The sequence below is a fragment of the Peromyscus leucopus genome, chromosome 5 (genome assembly GCF_004664715.2).
Source record: "Peromyscus leucopus breed LL Stock chromosome 5, UCI_PerLeu_2.1, whole genome shotgun sequence".
NCBI classification, from domain to species: domain Eukaryota; kingdom Metazoa; phylum Chordata; class Mammalia; order Rodentia; family Cricetidae; genus Peromyscus; species Peromyscus leucopus.
Window position 1 is genome coordinate 89,750,454 of NC_051067.1, and position 19,425 is coordinate 89,769,878.

A 19,425-nucleotide genomic window follows, 5' to 3' on the forward strand; every position below is an offset into this window, starting at 1 on the left:
GTTCTCCACGGTGGCTCATGTCCTTGGCAATTGCAGCACTTGGAAGGCTGAGGCAGGAGGATTGACCAGAGCTTCAAGGCTAACCTGGGGTACAGAATGATTTGTAAGTAGTCTTGGACTAGAGTGAGACTCTGTCTCAAAAACAACAGCATTAGTAAAAGTGAAATATTAAAAATTATTGAATTGTACATTTTATTTTATTTAAAATAATTTACTTATTTACATTTTATGTACATTGGTGGTTTGCCTGCATGTATGTCTGTGTGAGGGTGTAGGATCCCCTGGAACAGGAATTACAGACCGTTGTGAGCTGCTATGTGGTTACTGGGAATTCAACCTGGGTCCTCTGGAAGAGCAGCCAGTGCTCTTAACCGCAGAGTCATCTCTCCAGCCCCGAACTCTACATTTTAAATGAACAAATTGGTGGTTTGAGTGAAAATGGCCCCCACAGTTTCATATATTTGGATACTGGGTCTACAGTTGGTGAGTCACAGACTCACCCTCTGGAACTGTAAGTCCAATGAACTCTTCTATAACCAGCCCCAGTCATGATGTCTTAGCACAGCAATAGAAAAACAATTAAGACAAATTGTATGGTTTATGAATTGTATCTCAATAAATCTGTTAACAAAGAAAACTATGAAAAACTTACTGGCAAAATAGCAGAGTACTGATGAATGAAGGTATTTTGGCTTTTCTACAATGTCTATGAGTTGCTATTTCTACAGCTACACAGACAAGACAGACAGTGATTCTGTCATTTGTTACCTACATGTATACGAAACTGGGATAATATTACATTTTACATGAAAGTTATTGTGCTGCATAGTTTTATGTCAGCTTGATACAAGCTACCAAAAGTCATTTGAGAGGAGGGAACCTCAATAAAGAAAATGCATCTATAAGATCAGGCTGCCGGCAAGTGTGTATAGGGCATTTTCTTAATTAGTGATTGATGGTGAGGGCCCAGCTCATTGTGGATGGTGCCATCCCCGGGCTGGTGGTCCTGGAGTCTATGAGAAAGGCTGAGCAAGCCACGAGAAGCAAGCCAGTAAGCAGCACTCCCCCATGGCCTCTGCATCCGCTCCTGCCTCCAGGTTTCTGCACTGCGTGAGTTTCTGCCCTCACTACTTTGGATGATGAACGTGATGTGGAACTGTGAGCAAAATAAACCCGTTATCCCCAAGTTGCTTTTGGTCATGGTGTTTCATTACAGCAATGGGAATCTTAACCAAGACAGTTAGTAAAAATAGCTATTATTTTATTTGGGTTTACTCCCTCTCTGAATTCTGTGGAGTGATATGGACTAAGATGTGTGTATTCATCCTATGGAGCCACTGCTCTAGGGGAAGACCCTTTGCCTTGGCTTTCTTTAATTTATTGTCATGAACAATTTTGGCAATGGAGAGTTCAATATTTGGCAACAGTTACCAGTTTGGAGTTGCATATTAAATTAAACTATCACAGAAAATGGGAAGTCTATGACAAAACTTCCTTTGAATCATCACTTGTTGACTCTAGTCACTTCAGAGATTCGTAAGTCATTGTCTTAATGAACCTGATTCCTTGTCCTGTAATTGCTTGCCAATCAGCACATTTTCTGCTTTCCCTTCATCAGAGGACACAGAGACCGCAGCTCGCCAATCTGTCAGAATGTTCTTGGTTGAGAAACTCATGGACTTCTCCGAGCTCCATGGCATCCGGCTATAACACTGCCAGATTGGCAAAGTGCCTGCTCCCCATGTCTTGGTGCCCTCTTCAATTATTAGACAGAGGAGGCTTGCCCCTAAGAGCTCATTGTGTGAGTGAAACATCTTACTTAGCCAGTCTCTGAGGGAATTCAATATCTCTCTGTAGTAGGATTTAGTTGTTTGGTGGAGTTTCTAATATTCTTACATTTTTACTTTTTCTAAATGGGGTCTCCCTGTATTACTGAGCCAGGCCCGGAACTCGTGACTCTAAGTGGCACTCTGCTTTGTCCCCCATGTAGCTGGGGCCGACTACTGCATGTACCAGGCCAATGGTCTTCTTAACTTTTAAAGAAAACATCACAAATGATTCTGTTTTGGAGATTTTTACTTCTAAAATGAATAAACTATACTTTATAAACACTGTAGTAGTCAAATATAAAAAGTGGTTTGTCATGTGGAGTCTAATTTAATAATTGAATCAGTATTTTTTATTTTAACATAATTTTTTACTGATTCATTTCACATCATGCACCCCAATCCCACTCAGTTCTCAGTCCTTCCACGTCTGCCCTCCACCCTTGTAGCCTCCCCCCAAAATAAACATAAAAATAAAAACAACCCCCCCTCCTCTGTTTCCCGCCCCTCATCGCACGTTTGTTCATCGTGGTGGCATCGGGAGCCGCGCTGTGTCTCGGGGCACGGGGCACACCCCTTTGCCCAAACGGCTTTACCTGCAAACGTTCATTGTGCGATGTGCTGTTGGTCTGGTTGGAGGCCTCCGAGTGTTGGGGTATGGGTCTGTGACACATGCTTGACCCTGAAGTGACTTGGGAGTTTGCTTTATGAGGCAAAATGAGAACAGCTTTGACTCTTTTCAAGAGCTAAGCTCTCTTCTCGAGGAGCAGCGTGCTCCTCAACTGATGTGCACTGTAACCAGGGTATTTAGAAACTGAAAAGGGAGAGGAAGGGGTTCACAATAAGGCCACGTAAGCGTCACACGCCCCCCTAAAGCGTGTGTTCCTTATTAGGTGTTCCTTACTAATAAAAAGTACTAAAGGAAAGTCATTTATTTGTTTTGGAGTTTGAGAAAAAGTTTGTTAGCATTTAAAAGAAAAACTCCATGGCAGGCAAGCATAAATCTCAGCTTGGAGAAGAGAAGGAAAAAAAAAAAAGAGCCATTCTTTTGTGTAAGCTGACACAAAGCCCAGCAGCTTGGTGGCCAGGTAGCCACATGGCAAGGAGGGGACTTTATAAAGAGAAAAGGTAGAGTAGTTCAAAGTACCCGAAGCACGAAGCACGCTTGGGTTCTGACCGGCACCCCAAAGAGAAGACAGAAGAGAAGGCCAGGGAACAGTTATGACTTTCCGAGTCAGGAGTCAAGATTCAGGCAAACACCTCATGGCTCAAGTCCCAGGTCTGCTGGGGGTGGGGGTTCTGGGAAGGAAAGTGTGTCCTCTCATTAAGGATTGACTAGTCCTCTCACGTCTTTGATATGGCTTAAGGTGACTCTGCCTTCCTGAGGTCCTTAGGCAGGTTACTGACCCTGTCCACCTGGAGTGCTGGGCTCCATCTCCACCTACAGAGATTCTATTTTCCAGACCAGAAGGAGTCTTCCTTTAACAGGCAAGAAAATCATGTATAATATTTCTTTCTTTGAAAAGGGTTTCTCCCACTAACTCTTTGTTAAAGTATGTTGATTTTCTTGCACCAGAATTTTCTTAGGTTCCCAGATACTCACACTGGCTTTCTGTTGTTGTTTTTAGACATGAATAATTAAAAATTAATTTTAGTGATGAAATGAGTGCATGTCTTGCTGTGTAAAGGTAGAGCTGGTGACGCGTGTAATTTTTCCTGTTGAAGAAGACATTACTCTGATTCCTCATTGCTTGGGTTTCTGAGCCCACTGTATTGTTAAAGGGCTATTTCTGAAGAATAATGTACTTAGTTCTGTTAATCAAAGTTATTGGACCAACTTGGCTGTGGTACATTCATGCATTCTCTTTTTAAAACAGAAATTGCTTTTTCCTAATAATAGGAGTGACCTCTGTAAAGCATTTACACAAGAAAATATAAAAAAGTAAAAAGCAATAAAAGAATTTATGATCCACTATTGCTATTATAAGCTAATTTTTACTATCAATATATATACTGTAGAAATTTCCTCTGCTTCAACACACATACACACACACAGACACTACATACACACACTTCCTGCTTCCCTACACATACACACACACCACATACCCCATCCCCTTCCTCTCCACACCCCAATACTATGCTCGCATGCAGACACACACCATACACATATATGCTCCTCCCCCACCTACCCCCACACATGTAGGTACAACCCCATCCCCCAACACATACACACAGAAGCACCTCCCACAAACACAGACACATGTAGCTGGAGTGTTTCTCTCCAGCTCCTGCCAAGCTTCACCAGTCCCAGAGCCCACTTATAAAATAAACACACCGACTCTTATATTATTTAAACTGCTCTGCCATTAGCTCAGGCCTACCATTGTCTGGCTCTTACTCTTATACTCAGCCCAATTTTGTTAATCTATATGTCACCACATGTTCCGTGGCTTTACCTGCTGCCTCTACATGATGCTCCCTCGATGGCAGCTGGTGTCTCCCTCTCCTGCCTTCTTGTCCTTTCCTTTCTCCTCTCTCTAGTCCTGCCTATACTTCCTGCCTGGCTACTGGCCAATCAGTGTTTTATTTATCAAACAATCATCCACAGCAGACACACACCACATATGCTACATCCCCATTCCTCCTTCTCTCTGTTTCTAACACACACACACACACACACACAACACACACACACACACAAATGTACACACAGACACATAACACTAACCCTACCTCCCCTCTGCAGAGACACACAGACACCATACACACATAGACAGACACACGCTCACGTAATTTTCTTTGTATCATTGCACACTGCTTTGTACTTGGCCACTTTTATTTAATGACACAGTGTAAACCTCCTTCCACGTTCATAAATGCTGATTTTTATGACATCAAGGGCCATGGGATATTTTACATGTAGTCTTATTACAGTTATGCTTCTTTTGATTTGACAAGGAGCCATAGAAACATGAAACATTTATCTCACCACTGTGTTGTCCCTAAGGTGCTTATGATTTTAAATTTTTTCAGATATGATTTTAGTTGGAATAGAATTATATCACTCCTTCCATTTCCTTCCTCCAGCCTTTTGTGGCTACCCTCTCTTGAACCTTGTCCATTTTCTTCCCCTAAGTTGACACACATACACACACACACATATGCACACACACACACACACACACACACACACACACACACACACACACCTCCCCGAGTATAATGATGTAGGGAGAGGAAGATAAATGTTTATTTGACATATGTTTAATTGACATAGTTCAGAATTAGCGAACTCTGAAGTGTCTTCCCTGTTTCACTGGTGGCTTTCTTGGCAATCTTGAATATAACGAAGCTTACCTCAATATTAAAAAGAAAACTGAGGGCTGGGAATATAGCTCAGTGGTAGAGTGCTTGCCTGGTTAGTGTCAGGCTCTGTGGAGGTTTGGATGAGAATGGTTCCCATAGGCTCACAGATCTGAGTGCTTGGTCACCAGCGAGAGACACTATTTGAAAGGATTAGGAGGTGTGGCCTTGTTGGAGGAAGTGTGTCACTGGGGGCGGACTTTGAGGTTTCAAAAGGCCGTGCCAAGCCCTGAGTCTATCTTTCTTCCTGCTGCCCGCAGATCTGGATGAAGAAAACTTAACTACTTCTCCAGCCATGCCCGCCTGCTTGTCGGCATGCTCCTCACCATGATGATAGTGGACTAAACCTCTGAACTGTAAGCCAGCCCAGTTAAATGCTTCTTCTTTTAAGAGTTGCTATGGTCATGGAGTCTCTTCACAGCAATAGGACACTGACTAAGACAGGCCTTAAGTTCAGTTTTCAGAGTCAAACAAACAAAAAATACCCTCTCCCCCAGTCTTGGGACTAGAGAGATGGCTCAGAGGTTAAGAGCACTTTCTGTTTGAGGACTTGGGTTTGTTCCAAGCACCCATATTAAGCAGCACGCAACCATCTATACATGCAGTTCCAGGGAGCTGACACCCTCTTCCTGTCTTTTTGGGTACCTGCATGCATGTGGTACACATATATGCTGTGTGATGTTCTGTATGTTAAATGTGTTGCTCTGATTGGTTAGTAAATAAGACACTGATTGGCCAGTAGCCAGGCAGGAAGTATAGGTGGGACAAGGAGAGAGGAGAATTCTGGCAAGTGAAGGCTGAGTCAGAGAGACGCTGCCAGCCGCCGCCATGAGAAGATGTTAAGATACTGGTAAGCCATGAGCCACGTGGCAACTTATAGATAATAGAAATGGGTTGATTTAAGATATAAGAACTAGATAACAAGAAGCCTGCCATGGCCATACAGTTTGTAAACAATATAAGTCTCTGTGTGTTTACTCAGTTGGGTCTAAGCAGCTTCAGGACTGGTGGGTGAGAGAGATTTGTCCTGACCGTGGGCCAGGCAGGACTGGAGAAAACTCTAGCTACACCATATATTCAGTAGGCACATGCATACACACATAAATAAATCTATAATTAAAAAGAGAAGACTGAGAGTTTGCACTGGAATGGCCCGACTTGAAGTTCTTTAAACTAGAAAATGTTGGAACACACAAATTAGTCTTATTATCAATTTTTTCATTAAATTGCTAGTTAAGCATTATCCAGGTATCATTATATTTACAACTATGTGAGAGGCCTGCTTATGCTCAGTGGGCGACTGATATATCCTGGGCCTTCCACTACGTTTTGATGTCTGTTACTTCACTAAGCTGTAACAGAGCAAAAGGAAAAGGCGCAGTTGATTGTGAAACCAAGAATTGGACAGGCAAGGTGACCAGCTCAGCAGGCAGTGCCAAAGCCCAGACTGGCCCATCAATACTTCCCCTTCCTCCTGAGCCCGCTTCTAACAGATACCACAAGCCGGGTGGAGTCAGAGGGGTACTGCACACGGTGGCCAGTGAAACAGTCTGCTGTGCTTTAATGGCAGATCGTATATAATCAAGTCATCTAATTATAGGTTTTGAGGACTAAATTGTTAAATTTATTTTTCAGTTAAAGAAAAAAATACAAACTTTGATCTCTGCACAAATAATTGTAAAGACAGGATTACTGGGCCCCAGGCATGATTCTAAGCACTTTAGATGGGTTGATTCCCTTCATACTAAAACTTCAAACACTAGTATTTCCATATCATCATCATCACCACCACCACCACCATCATCATCAACACCACCATCACTACCACCACCACCACCATCACTATCATCTTCATGACTGTTGGTTATGCTGCGGTACTCATGGCTGGCCGCCACCCACGGTGGCCATGCTGGTGGAGGAGAGTGCTGATCGGAAGAATCACAAGCCATGATTACCTTTCTAGAGCTTTATGGGGGGGGGAGAGGAAGAGAGAGAGAAAGAGAGAGAGAGAGAGAGAGAGAGACAGAGAGAGAGACAGAGAGAGACAGAGAAACAGAGAGGAAAGAAACGTGGAGGGAAGAGAATGGAAGGAGAGAGTGCAGAAGGGAGAAAAGGGACACACAGAGGGCACGCCCACATTTTAGGCTGGGATGCCGTCGCAGGCTGGTACGTAATTAAGGACATAATCCTTACAATGACCACCACCACCACCACCACCACCACCACCACCACCATCACCACCACCATCATCATCATCACCACCACCATCATCATCACCACCACCATCATCATCCTGGAGCCAGGCAGGCAAGGAGTTAGATATGAGGGAAACAAGGCGACTGTAGCAGGACCTTTGATCTTGGTAGCAGCATCTCCTGACGGTCAGGATGCCCTTTAGTGGCTAAGTAGCTTTGAAGCTGCAATGAGGTTGTTCTGCTGTACAGAAACCCAGCAACCAGCTGCCACCTTGTGCACCCTTGTGTACCCTTGTACATCTCACTATAATATCACCCACACTGTCATTTTTAATCCCTTGCTTTTTTGTGGACTTTTCTAGAGGATCATGGGAAGCAACCCTAAAGGGAGATCTGGTCCACCATACTCCATGAATGTGACACCCACACACCTCAAAAATCATTATAAAATATTCTTAAAAACTCACAGTGCAGAATGCAGTGGTCAGCTTTTCCCTTTGGGGGAAGCCTACTCCAATTTTTCTTTGGAGGGCTCACTTTGCTCTGCTTTGCCAAATCTTAATTTTACTTAATCTGGCCTTGTCTCAATCAAATTCTTTCCTTCAAGAAGATGTGAACCGGAGACTTATCCCAGACCTCTATAACCCTTCTCCCTCAGTGTATGGTGGAAAGTGTATCACTAGACACTTACCCACCCCAACTGCTGTAATGGCAGGAAGTAGTGCCTTTTATTAGTGTGCTGGGAAAGAAAATTATTAACAAGTCAGATCGTAATTTTTATTCAACTTTCCATTTCCATTTTTTAAAAATAATGTATTTATTTTCATTTTATGTGAATGGGTGTTTTGCTTTCATGTATGTATGTGTGAGGGGGTTGGGCCCCCTGAAACTGGAGTCATAGACAGCTGTGAACCACCACGTGGGTGCTGGGAATTGAAATCACGTCCTCTGGAAGAACAGTCAGTGTTCTTAACCACTGAGCCATCTCTCCAGCTCCTGGAACTTTTTTTTTAAAGTGGGAATTTAAAAGTCTTTTTATTTTATTTATTCATGTTGATGTATATGTGTCTGTGTGTGTGTGCGTGTGTGTGTGTGTGTGTGTGTGTGTGTGTGTGTGTGTGTCTAATTAGGTGAGAGAAGTGTTGGTTCTGTGAAGCTGGAGTTCCAGGCAGTTGTAAGCTGCCTGATATGAGTGTTGGGAACTGAACTCAGGTCCTCTGCAAGAGCATGTTTTAACCACTGAGCCCTTCCTCCAGCCCAAAGCAGGAATATTTTAAAGGGGAATAAAAGATTAAGTTGGCTCCTGTGGAGACACAGATTAAAATTTTTTTGAAACTATCAAATAAACAGTGTTTAAAGGGAACTCTTTATCAGCTGTTAGAATCACCAACAGATGGATCTTAGCTCTATGCTTGGTACTCAGCAGGCAAGGGCACAATCTATTGAGAATAAAAAGGACACCTGACTATGTAATTAGCTCATGGCTACACACAGGTGTTCTCAGCTCCAGCTGTGAGTACAGCCCCAGCTGTTTCAGTGTCTGCACTTGGTTGTTCTCGCGGCTCTAACCTGTAAGGTGTTTCTTCGTTGGCCAAGGAAGGGCACCTTGCGTCTGTTCTCTGTCCTTTTTCATCACTCAGCTTTGTGGATCTCTGGCATGTTAGAGGCTTAGCGTTGGAACCAGGGTTTTGATTCTGTCTCGCTGGCTTATTAAGACTCTGACCTTGAACGAGTTCTTCAGCCCCAGTGTTTTCATCCTGAGACAGCCTTGTGCCATTTCCTGTTGATCTTACAGGGATTACAAGTCCTGATTCATACAAGTGCTGCCTGTGAATAAGAAACACTCTGCCGGGCGGTGGTGGCGCACGCCTTTAGTCTTAGCACTTGGGAGGCAGAGCCAGGCGGATCTCTGTAAATTCAAGACCAGCCTGGGCTACAGAGTGAGTTCCAGGAAAGGCTCCAAAGCTACACAGAGAAACCCTGTCTCAAAAAAACCAAAATAAATAAATAAATAAAAATAAAAATAAAAAAATGGTGGTGTCAAAAACAAACCAACCAACCAACCCTCCACCAACAAAAACCCAAACAAACAAACAAACAAATAACCCCCCATCAGAATCTTCATAGAATTATCTTATTTCTGGTGCTGCCTACAAATCACAGCGCCAGAATTCCTTTTCATTTCCTTTTCAAAAGCAGAAGGCAAAATATCGACTATGCAATGTCCATGTAGGTGGCAGAGATGGCCCACGCCTTTAATCCTAGCACTGGGGAGGCAGAGACACGTGGATCTCTGTGAGTCCGGGGTCAGCCTGGTCTACAGAGCAAGATCCAGGACAGTCAGAGCTACACAGAGAAACCTGCCTCAAACAATCAAAAACCAAACTAAAACAAACAAACAAAAAACCCAAAATACAATGTCCTTTGAGTTAGATATGAAGACCATCTTTACATCAACGGGGGATGAGTGAGAATGGGGGCAAAGAACCTTGTTCAAGGCTGCCTGGGGCAAGCTCACCCTCCAGCCTCTCATACAGAACGACTTTGTAGTAAATCGGTCCTTGACTGATGACACACGATTCAGGCAGGGGACAGATGTTCCTTGCTGGGGGTGAGTAATGATTTCTGCTGAGAGATGCTATTGAGTGGCAAGCAGCACACGGACATAATTTCCGCTCTTATCCTGCCGTACCTTGAAATGGTCTTCCTTCTGAACACGTGATTAGCTTGTCCCTTGCTAGGCAAATTAAATGTCTTCTGTGAACTGGCTGCTTCCTACTTGTGACTTCGAAGGTACCGTGGATAGACTCAGGAGCAGCAGAAACAGGGAGCTTTTTAAGCTTTCCTCTATGTCAGTACATCCATTTTCTTCCCCATCTAAGAACATCAAAATCCCAGTAATTATCCTGGTGTGTGTGTGTGTGTGTGTGTGTGTGTGTGTGTGTGTGTGTGTAGCTGTCTGACACATGCAAAATGTGTGCTGCACCATTGCACCCCAGCAGTCCCTGAGAAGATTAAATTCTCATGTTAGGAAGCCACACAACTCACCCTGTAGCTGAAAGTGCTGAGCAAATCTAAAAGGAGCCTCTTTATGCAGTGCTGGTCTGATAGACACCATTCCCTCGGGGCTCAGAACCTCCTAAAGTTGTGAGGATTCAGCCGTGAGAACCACCATGTCAGAAAACCACTCACTGCATTTCCTGTCACGTTCGTCAAACCCCTGGTTGTTTTCTGCTCTTAAAAGCTGGCTTGCCACTCAGTCCTCCTCTTTTGTGCTAAATGTCAACACTCCCTTCAGAAGATTGAGGAATAAAAAGTTTGCTTAAAAAACAGTGCTTTGTCAAGCAGCACTGAGCATAGGAACAGAGAAAAAGCCAAGGGTTCACTTAAGGGCACAGTGTGTGACGTCACTGATGATGTCACCATCAGTGTTTGCAGTCTGCACTGACGCTCGCTCACCTTGCTTCATTCTAGGGCTTTACTAGACTCACCGCTGGCTCCAACAGAGAAGTCGAAGGAGTCCTTCGTCGCTCTGCTGCCCTTGCTCAGGATGTAGTGGACCCGTAGCTCATCAATGTCAGCTTTAAACAAGAGCAAACACCACACTGAGTCACTTTGTACAACGGGAAAGGGGTGTTGGCAACTTCAGTGTTTATACGCTGTGGGAAAGGTAACAATGTTTTAAATAGAAGTGGAGGGCCTTGAATTTTTATTTGCACTTATTTATTTATTTAATGTGTGTGTGTGTGCACACGAGTGTGTCTGTGTGTGCTATGGTATATGAGTAGAGGTCCTAGGACAACTTGCAGGAGTCTGTTTTCTTGTCCTACCACATGGGTCCTGAGGATTGAACTCAGGTAATCTGCCTTGGCTGCAAACACCACTGCCTACTGAGCCATCTTGCTGGCAAACAGATCTGTTTTTTAAAGTTAGAAAGGCAAAAATCAAGGAACATTTTGCAGTGGTGCTGTGAACACGTGTTCCTGTATACGTCATACATCCAGGGGACATTCTGGCTGTATGTGTTTTATAGCATCCTGTAGAAGTAACCATCTTATTAAATAAGGAACACAGAGCCAATGTAAAGATAAAAGCCCATGAGGTCAGAGCTAAGAGCCTTACTCTTCCTGCTTCAGTGATCCTCTTCAGCCAAGAGAGATCTACTTCCTGTGTGTTTATCTTTATATAGACTTTCTGTTCTGCCTTCTCATTGGTTGTAAACCCAACCACATGACCGCCTCGTCACTGCCTGTCTGTACAGACCTCCAGGTCTTCTATGGTTGGTATTGAGACTAAAGGCGTGTGTCTCCAATGCTGTCTGTGTCCTTGACCACACAGAGATCTACCTAACTCTGCCTACCAAGTGCTGGGATTAAAGGCATGTACCACGAACACCCAGCTCCACTATGGCTTACTATTAGCTCTGACCCCCAGGCAACTTTATTTATTAACATACAAATAAAATCACATTTCAGTACAAATAAAATATCACATTAGCATCCTGCCAGTCTGTAATGATCCAGGTCAACACGATCTTCACAGAGCCACAATGACCAGTACTTGTTAAGTATTTGCCAAACTTAGTTTAAATAAACATAAAGATTACATCTGTAGAAAAAGAAAATGAGAATAAGCCACTGTTTTTTCTTATTGTCTATAACACTTTCCTTTAAACAACTTGTTCCTTAGATCTGTGATTGCTTTTTATATTAGTAACTATTAGTATTTTAAGGCAATTTGCACCCAAGTGGAATTTATTTAGACAAACAATTCTTACAGAGCTGTATGTGATGTCACTGGCTTTAGAAGCAATCTGAAAATATAACCAAGCTGGTTTTCAAATACTGTGATGGTTTGAATGAGAGCGTTCCTCCTCCATATGTTTAAAGGCTTGGTCTGCAGTTGGTGGAACTGTGTGTGAAGGATTAGGAGGTGTGGCCTCTTTGGAGGAGGTGTGTCTCTAGGGTATGCCATTCACAGTTGGCTTTCTCTTTGCTTTGTGCTGTGGATCAGATGTAAGCTCTCAGCTATGGATCTAGCATGATGCCTACTTTCTGGTTGCCATGCTCCCTGACATATAGACTCACATTCTAAAACTGTAAGCCTCAATAAACTTTCTTTTATAAGTTGCTTTGGTCATGGTGTCTCTTCACAGCGATAGAAAAGTAACCAAGACAAACATCCTCTTCTCTGACAGCAAGATAACTGTGTATTGAGGGTAAGATATTGCATGCCTCTATTACATCTCATAAGTAAAGTTCCTTGCTGTGGAATGTCATTCTGTATGCTGTGAATGTGTGCTGCTCTGATTGGTTGATAAATAAAATGCTGATTGGCAAGTGGCCAGGCAGGAAGTATAGGTGGGATGAGCAGACAAGGAGAATACTGAGAAGAGGAAGGCTGAGTCAGGAGTCACCAGCCAGACACAGAGGAAGCAAAATGCCAAGGCAGAACTGAGAAAAGGTACCAAGCCACATGGCTAAACATAAATAAGAATTATGGGTTAATTTAAGTGTAAGAGCTAGGCAGTAATTAATATAAGCCTCTGAATGATTATTTTATAAGCAGCTGAGGGACCATGGAGCCAGGCGGGACTGGAGTAAACTTCTGACTACAGCTACTTAAACAGTAAAGAGCAGCCAAAGGACCTCTGGTGCCGCACAACCTGGAAAAGCAGGGACTTCCTTCTAGTTCAGCACTAGCACTAACCTCAAATTTAAAAGAAAAATAAAATGTAAAACACAGTCCTTTTTACACTTAAGACTAACTTAGTTCCATGTACTTTTGATAAATAAATCACATCTTTTCCTATGGGATCTTACTCTATAGCTTGGCCTGCCTTGGTATTTATGTGTTCCAAACTGGCATCAAACTTGCAATTCCACTGTCTCAGCCTTCCAAGCCCTGGAATTACAGGCGTGAGCTGCCACTTCCACCTTCAGAAATTACTTTTGAATAGCACATTAAAATGTGTGATGTAATCACTTATATCTCAACTCTAGATAACAACGGTTATCTTAAAAAATCTAGACTAACAAACCATAACAACGATTCTTAGGCATGTCATTCTTAAACTTCGAAGCATGTTATCAAAATAAATGTAACCTTATGATATTTCCAAAGCCCAAGCTCCTGTGTTTTGCTGTTTGAAGGTGTAATTACAGTCCATTAAATATTTCTGGGTTTCTGTTAAGTGGCTCTTCTAATGAGTGGTTGAAGAAGGACCATTTTAGAGAACACTGAGCTCTCTAACCCAATGGGGAAGAGTGTGACTCACCTTGTGTGAACATGTGGGCACTCTTGTTTCCAGTGCCAGTGTTGACAATGTAGCCAATGCTCGGGTCCTCTGGTCACTTTATACTTCAGGAGTCTGTGGGGACCATTCTGATTGTCTGCTTGTAGATACTTGTTAGTAATGAGGAAACCCAGGTGTCCAGTGTGAAGGACATTCAAGGCTGTGGCTCCCCTGTTAATGGCAATCTGTAGGAGCCAGTTGCCAAGGGGACTTATCTGGATCCACATTATCTGAGGTGCGTGCATCTCCAGGGCAGTGTCTGGGAAGACATAGAACCCAGTGTGAGTGCCATCAGTCACAGTGAAGGAGAGACTGGCATCAGCTGCCTCACTACCATCATGACAGTAGAGAATCAGGTTCTCAGTCAGGTCCTTCTTGGTAAAAGTGGTCACAGGACGACTACCATTATACAGAATCCTGCCATGGATGGGGGCCTGGGTGATGGTAAAAATAATAAAGTCATCTGGAGTGTCCTCATCTTCCACTGCCAACTGGAAAGGAGTGACCCCTGTGCTGTCCCCTCTTTGCAGTGCCAGTGTTCGGATCGTCGAGATGGGTTTCTTTTGTCCCATCTGTGACGAATATCCTGAAGATTCTGAACACAGAGCTGTGCCCGTCAGTCACTCTAAGCTCAAAGTGTTCCATCTTTATCTCATCCTTTGAAATGTGGACATGGGCTATCTTGTTGCCAGCCAGTTGAATGTGAGTAAAAGAAGCCATGGGCTCCCCGTGCTGGTCAGAGCTTTCCAAGTAGCCCATGCTAGGAGCTTGTGTGATGTTATAGTGAAGTTCCTCACCAGGGCTGTGGATATCACTGATATTAAACCGTTCAGTGGTGAGGGTCGCCCTGCCATCTTCTGTCAAGGTGAGCCTTTTGCTGACAGCCTCAGGGGGGATGCTGTTTGAGTTGCCAATGGTGATATAGAAATAGCGGTCCCTCAAAGGGTTAACTCCATCAGTCACATCAAATTTGAGAAGATCAACAGCCCCCTCCTGGCCTGTGTGGGTATAACAGATAAGTTCTCTGTCAATTTCATCCTGGGTGAAATTCATTCCCACGGTGAGGTTGCTCCTCACTTCTCCTCTTGGCTTCCTCAGTCTTTGTAAGAGTCCCCGTTGAGGCTCAGAATGGAGGACAAAAGTGAGACTCTTGTTGTCTGAGTCAAGATCTATGGCATTGAGCATGCGGTTTGTGATGATCTCGGCATGTCCAGTTTCCACTTCCCATCATTGATGGTCAGCTGAGGGGCCTCATCATCTACCAAAATTACAATGATGGGTACCTTTTTGTGAGCGGTGTGCCTGCCGCCACTCAGCCAGACCTCAAGGCTGTCCTCTGTGCTCTCTGAGTCATCGTGTTCATAGGCAATGGAGGAGGCCTCCAGATCTCCTCAAGGTAAAGCTGTGGATGGGCTTGCTGTCTGTGGCCAGCTGCTGTGTGATTTGTCCATGCCGGGGGAGGACGGTGAGTTGAAAATGGAGCTTATCTGGTGGGAGGTCGGCATCTACTCCATTGAGCAGTGGGGTATCTATGACCCGGCTCATCCCCTCGAATACCACAAACTCATGGGTGAAAAGTTCGGGCTGCTCGTCATTGGTGGGCAAGATGGTCAGAGGGAGGAGGACATCTCGGGAGAAATTGATGCCATCAGAGCAATAAAAAGAGAATTGATCTGTTCCTGGTTCTACCCCCTTGTGGATACTCTGTACGTAATTGATGCACCCGACTTGGACATCCTTGAAGGAGAAGGCACTGATGGGGCAGCCAACCCGTGACACTTCTGAACCAGGAGCTGGTGCTGAGTTTTCCAGGTAGCCAGATGACTGACCAGTTAGAGTGCAAAGGATTTCATCTTTGGGAGTGTCCACATCTTCAATGTTGAGATGTTGTGTGGTCAAGAGGCCCTTCCCACCTTCATACACAATGAAGGACTCTCCCACCAAGACCTCGGGGGCATGTTGTCCACTGGCAGCACTGACACTTGCACTAGCACCCTCTCCAGCATGTTGTCCCCCATGGACCAGCGATAAGAATCTTTGTCAAGGATGAGGCTGAAAGCATCATGTACCTTTTGGAAGCCAACTTCACCTCCAGTGTGGGCATAGGTTACTGCCCCACCAATGAGGTCCTCCTGGGTGAATTGTTCTGCAGGAAGACCATTCACCAGGACAGTGCCCAGTTTAGGCTTGTCCTCCACAGTAAAAGATAGCATTAACTCCTTTGTGTCCTTTCTGCCACGATTAGCATCCATGGTGATCCCAGTAGCTGCATTATCAAGCACATCTATGGAAATAGCCAATATTGGAGAGCCTGTGATAGAGACCCTGGGACTTTCATCAGCCACCATGGGCTGCACAGAAATCCGGACAGTGATGGGCATATGGTGCGCCCCATCACTTACCTCCAGGTAGGAGATGTCACTGGTAGTTTGGTCTCTGCTGTGCTGATAAGAGATGTTCCCATCAATAATATCAGCTAGCATGAAAGAGTCCCCTGAAACCATATATTTTTTAAAGTACTGCAAGTGTCCATGCTGGGGACCCCAGACTAAAATGAAGAAAATTTGATCAACACCTGTGTCGGGGTCTGTAACATCAAGTTCACTGCTGCTGAGAATAAAGCTGCCTCCCTGGAAGACAGCAAAGCCCTGTTGATGACGTTTGGTGGCTGGTTGGTCAAAGGCTGCAGGAATAACGTGAATGTACCCGGCACACCATTGCCTGCAGCATCTTCTACCTGGTAGCTGAATCGCACAACCCGAGGTAAAATGCCCAGATTCTTCTGGGGGCGGGGGTTGATAAGCAATTTTTGGATGGTTGACCTGGGCCTGGGTGAAATGAGTAGTGGGTCTATTTGGTGAATCAGTGAGCACATTTCTCCAGTCTGGACTTGGTGGTTGGTCAGTGTCAGTTGGTGGTGTCAGTAGGGTGTACCACAGGTTCTGGTCATCTGAATTTCTCCCGGAAGCAAGTGAGCTGGTATCCTTGCACAGTCATTTCTAGGGTAGTTCCTGGATACAACTGAGGACTCAGCCTATCTGCAGGCTGGATACTGGTGGTGAAGAAGTGCTGTTTGGAGAGATTTGGTGGGTCATGGTCATCTTGCACATGGAAAGCCAGATGGGCCACTATAGATTGAGGAATGTGTGGTCCAGCATGGGAGAAGAAAAGTCTCCCTTCCATTATGTCCTTCTGTAGCCACTCAGTCACCACCTTCTCATAAAGACCCTCCCTTTCCACATAGTGCCAGTCACTCTGCAGAAGGGACAAAGGGGGCTCAGCCTGCCTTAGCAGCATGTTGCCGGAGGGCTGGCTTGAGTTGTCGCAATCAGGAGCCCGATCCCCACTCCTCTCTTCCTGTTTTCCTTCCAGATATTGGTCTTCCAACACAAAGATATAGTTGAGTCCTCAGAATCAACATCTGTGTCACTCAAGACAAAGGGGGATATCTGGACACCTGTCCTTCAGTCACTGAGAGTCCTAAACTGGTGGTGACCACAGGTGGCTCATCGTCTACAGGCACGATGGTGATGGGGAAGAGAAAATCCACCTGATGATGCCCGTCCTCCATCCTGAAGTCGACGCTGTCGCTGTAAGAGTCACTGCCATCATGCTGGCACACCACACGCCCTGCACTTAGGTCTGCTGGTGTGAAATACTTACACTCCTCAGGTGCCCCGAGCACCACCAGCTGTCCATGTTGCAAGCCTCTTACTGCAGCAATTCTTATTTCTTCTGAATTATCTTTATCACTGACCTGAAAGCTTTGGCCATTGGGCAGGGGCCTTGCCTGGCCTTCAAAAACCAGAAGTCCTCTGTTGTAGCTAGTCATCCGAGCCAGGGCATTGGTAGACTTCACCGCCACCATGAAGGCAAAAGGGTCAGAGGTGTCGCCATCTCCATCCACCACCTGCAGTTCTAGCTGGAAGATGTGGTCCCCTTCTGAGCTCCCTGTGGGAAGTTGATAGGCAATTTTCAGCTCCTGCAGCTCCTTCTGGGTGAAGAAGGAGACCGGAAGGCCCCGGGGGTCATCTGTGTTCACCACGTAGCCCTGCGGACCTTGGTGTCCAGGTGGGGCCCGAGGGGCATTGAGAATGTTGAAGACTAGGTCGTCCGGATCTGATTCGTGGTCATCTGCAGCCAGTGCATCAAGAGTCAGGGCTGTAAGTAGGGACTGATCAACTTCCACCATCATTAGAGCCCCGAAACTGGGCCTGGGTGCTGTGCTCCTGGCTCCCTTCTGGATTCTGACTTGAAGCTGCAAGTACTCCTGGTCCAGCACCTCCACTGACACAGTACTTTGGGGCTCGGGCTCTAGAAGTTCTACTATCATAGGCACATAGTCCCTGCTGGGTGAGGATGGAGTGGCAGTGTGCTGGTAGTGCACCCCAGTCCAGATAAAAGCCGTGCAGTCAACCAGATGGCCCCTGAAGAGAGGGGTCCCAGTGGCGTCCACCAAGTGCCCGTACTTGGGGAGTAGACCGCCAGGGTGAGGAAGCAAGGTGAGCCTGCACCTACTCCTGGAGGCGAAGTCTAGCACCCCCTGTCAATGGCATGGCTGCAGCCTCGCAATTTAAATACCTTCAAAGGCCTGTTGCGCTCACCAGCTGGAGAAGACCACGTTCACATCCAGAGTGAAAGGCAGTACCAGCGTGGAATTTCCTGCTTTGTATCGCCGCTGCAGCTGCACCCGAGAGCATGTGGCGCTGGATGAGCCGAAGTGAGTGTACCTGACCTGGTGGGCCCTGAAGTCGCAGGGAAAGTGGCGCGGGGAGAGTGCGCCTTGGAGCAGAGGGATTTCCAGCACTGTCACCTGCACTGGTCCCCTGGCTGCACTTGAATCACCAAGTCCGCAGTGGGTCGAACCAAACCGAGCGGCCCTGAGGCACCTGCAACCCAGGGTTGGCGATCATGATGCGAGCGTTCTGGTGGCTACCACCATCAAGTGCTCCCCATGGAGGGAGGTAGAGCTCCCAGTGGGATGCGTTCCCACTCAAGGGTACCTGTCCCCTCAGTGCGCGACAAGTCAGAAGCAGGCAGGCACGAGCCACTGCCAGCTGCGGAGACATCCCAGGAGAGTGCAGAGAATTCCCAGCCATGGTACGCAACAGAATTCTGGAGTTGAGATACCCAGATGGTGTCCAAGGGCGCACTTAGCCCCAGGTGCTGGCATGGAGGCAGTGATGCTCTGCGGGAGGGCGGGGAGGCGTGGATCCCGACAGCTACAGCGGCTGCACTTGAGCTGTCGCAGGTAATTGCGAGGGAAGGCCTTTCTCTGTTTTCTGAATTCCAAGTCTCCACCTGCGCTGGTTCCAGTGGCCACTCAGGTGTGCCCCAGCACGCTGAGACCTAATGAGCATGCAGGCGCTCCCCCTCCACTCCCAGTGTCTTTATCCTAGTTACCTTGATCTGCCACGGTACAGCTAGGTACTACCTATGACGGGCTAGTCTGGATACCCTCTTTCCTGGGAGCCACAAAAGGACTGTGCCTCAAGGCTGGGAGAGCAACTGCGCCTGGGTGAGTTCTACGCACGGGAGACACGGCTGGCGCGGTCCTTTCACCCAGGAATGGTGTCTTCTGGTGGAGTGCGAGCCAGAGTCTTTCTCTTACCGCGGACAGGAGTGCTTTTCCTTGCCAAAATCGAGTTTCACTTTGGATATTAAAAAAGCTGGTGGGAATGATTTTGCAAAAAAGATTTTCCGTCTGTCTGACTGAGGTAATCCGCCCTTGCACAGTAATCCT

General features: G+C 45.8%; 1 protein-coding gene across 1 annotated transcript in view; it reads right to left on the reverse strand.

Annotated features, from left to right (window-relative positions):
- Positions 1-18,781, reverse strand: part of Frem3 (FRAS1 related extracellular matrix 3) — a 60,032-nt gene extending 41,251 nt beyond the window's left edge. Inside the window, 16 exon segments of the mRNA XM_028881760.2 lie at positions 10,879-10,968; positions 13,665-13,719; positions 13,721-14,252; positions 14,254-14,905; positions 14,908-15,068; positions 15,070-15,637; positions 15,640-16,332; positions 16,335-16,470; positions 16,472-16,640; positions 16,642-17,077; positions 17,080-17,139; positions 17,142-18,224; positions 18,227-18,285; positions 18,287-18,497; positions 18,500-18,535; positions 18,538-18,781. Of these exon segments, the coding sequence (XP_028737593.1) occupies positions 10,879-10,968; positions 13,665-13,719; positions 13,721-14,252; positions 14,254-14,905; positions 14,908-15,068; positions 15,070-15,637; positions 15,640-16,332; positions 16,335-16,470; positions 16,472-16,640; positions 16,642-17,077; positions 17,080-17,139; positions 17,142-18,224; positions 18,227-18,285; positions 18,287-18,497; positions 18,500-18,535; positions 18,538-18,781 (5,185 nt within the window).
- Between the last annotated feature and the right edge of the window lie 644 nt (positions 18,782-19,425).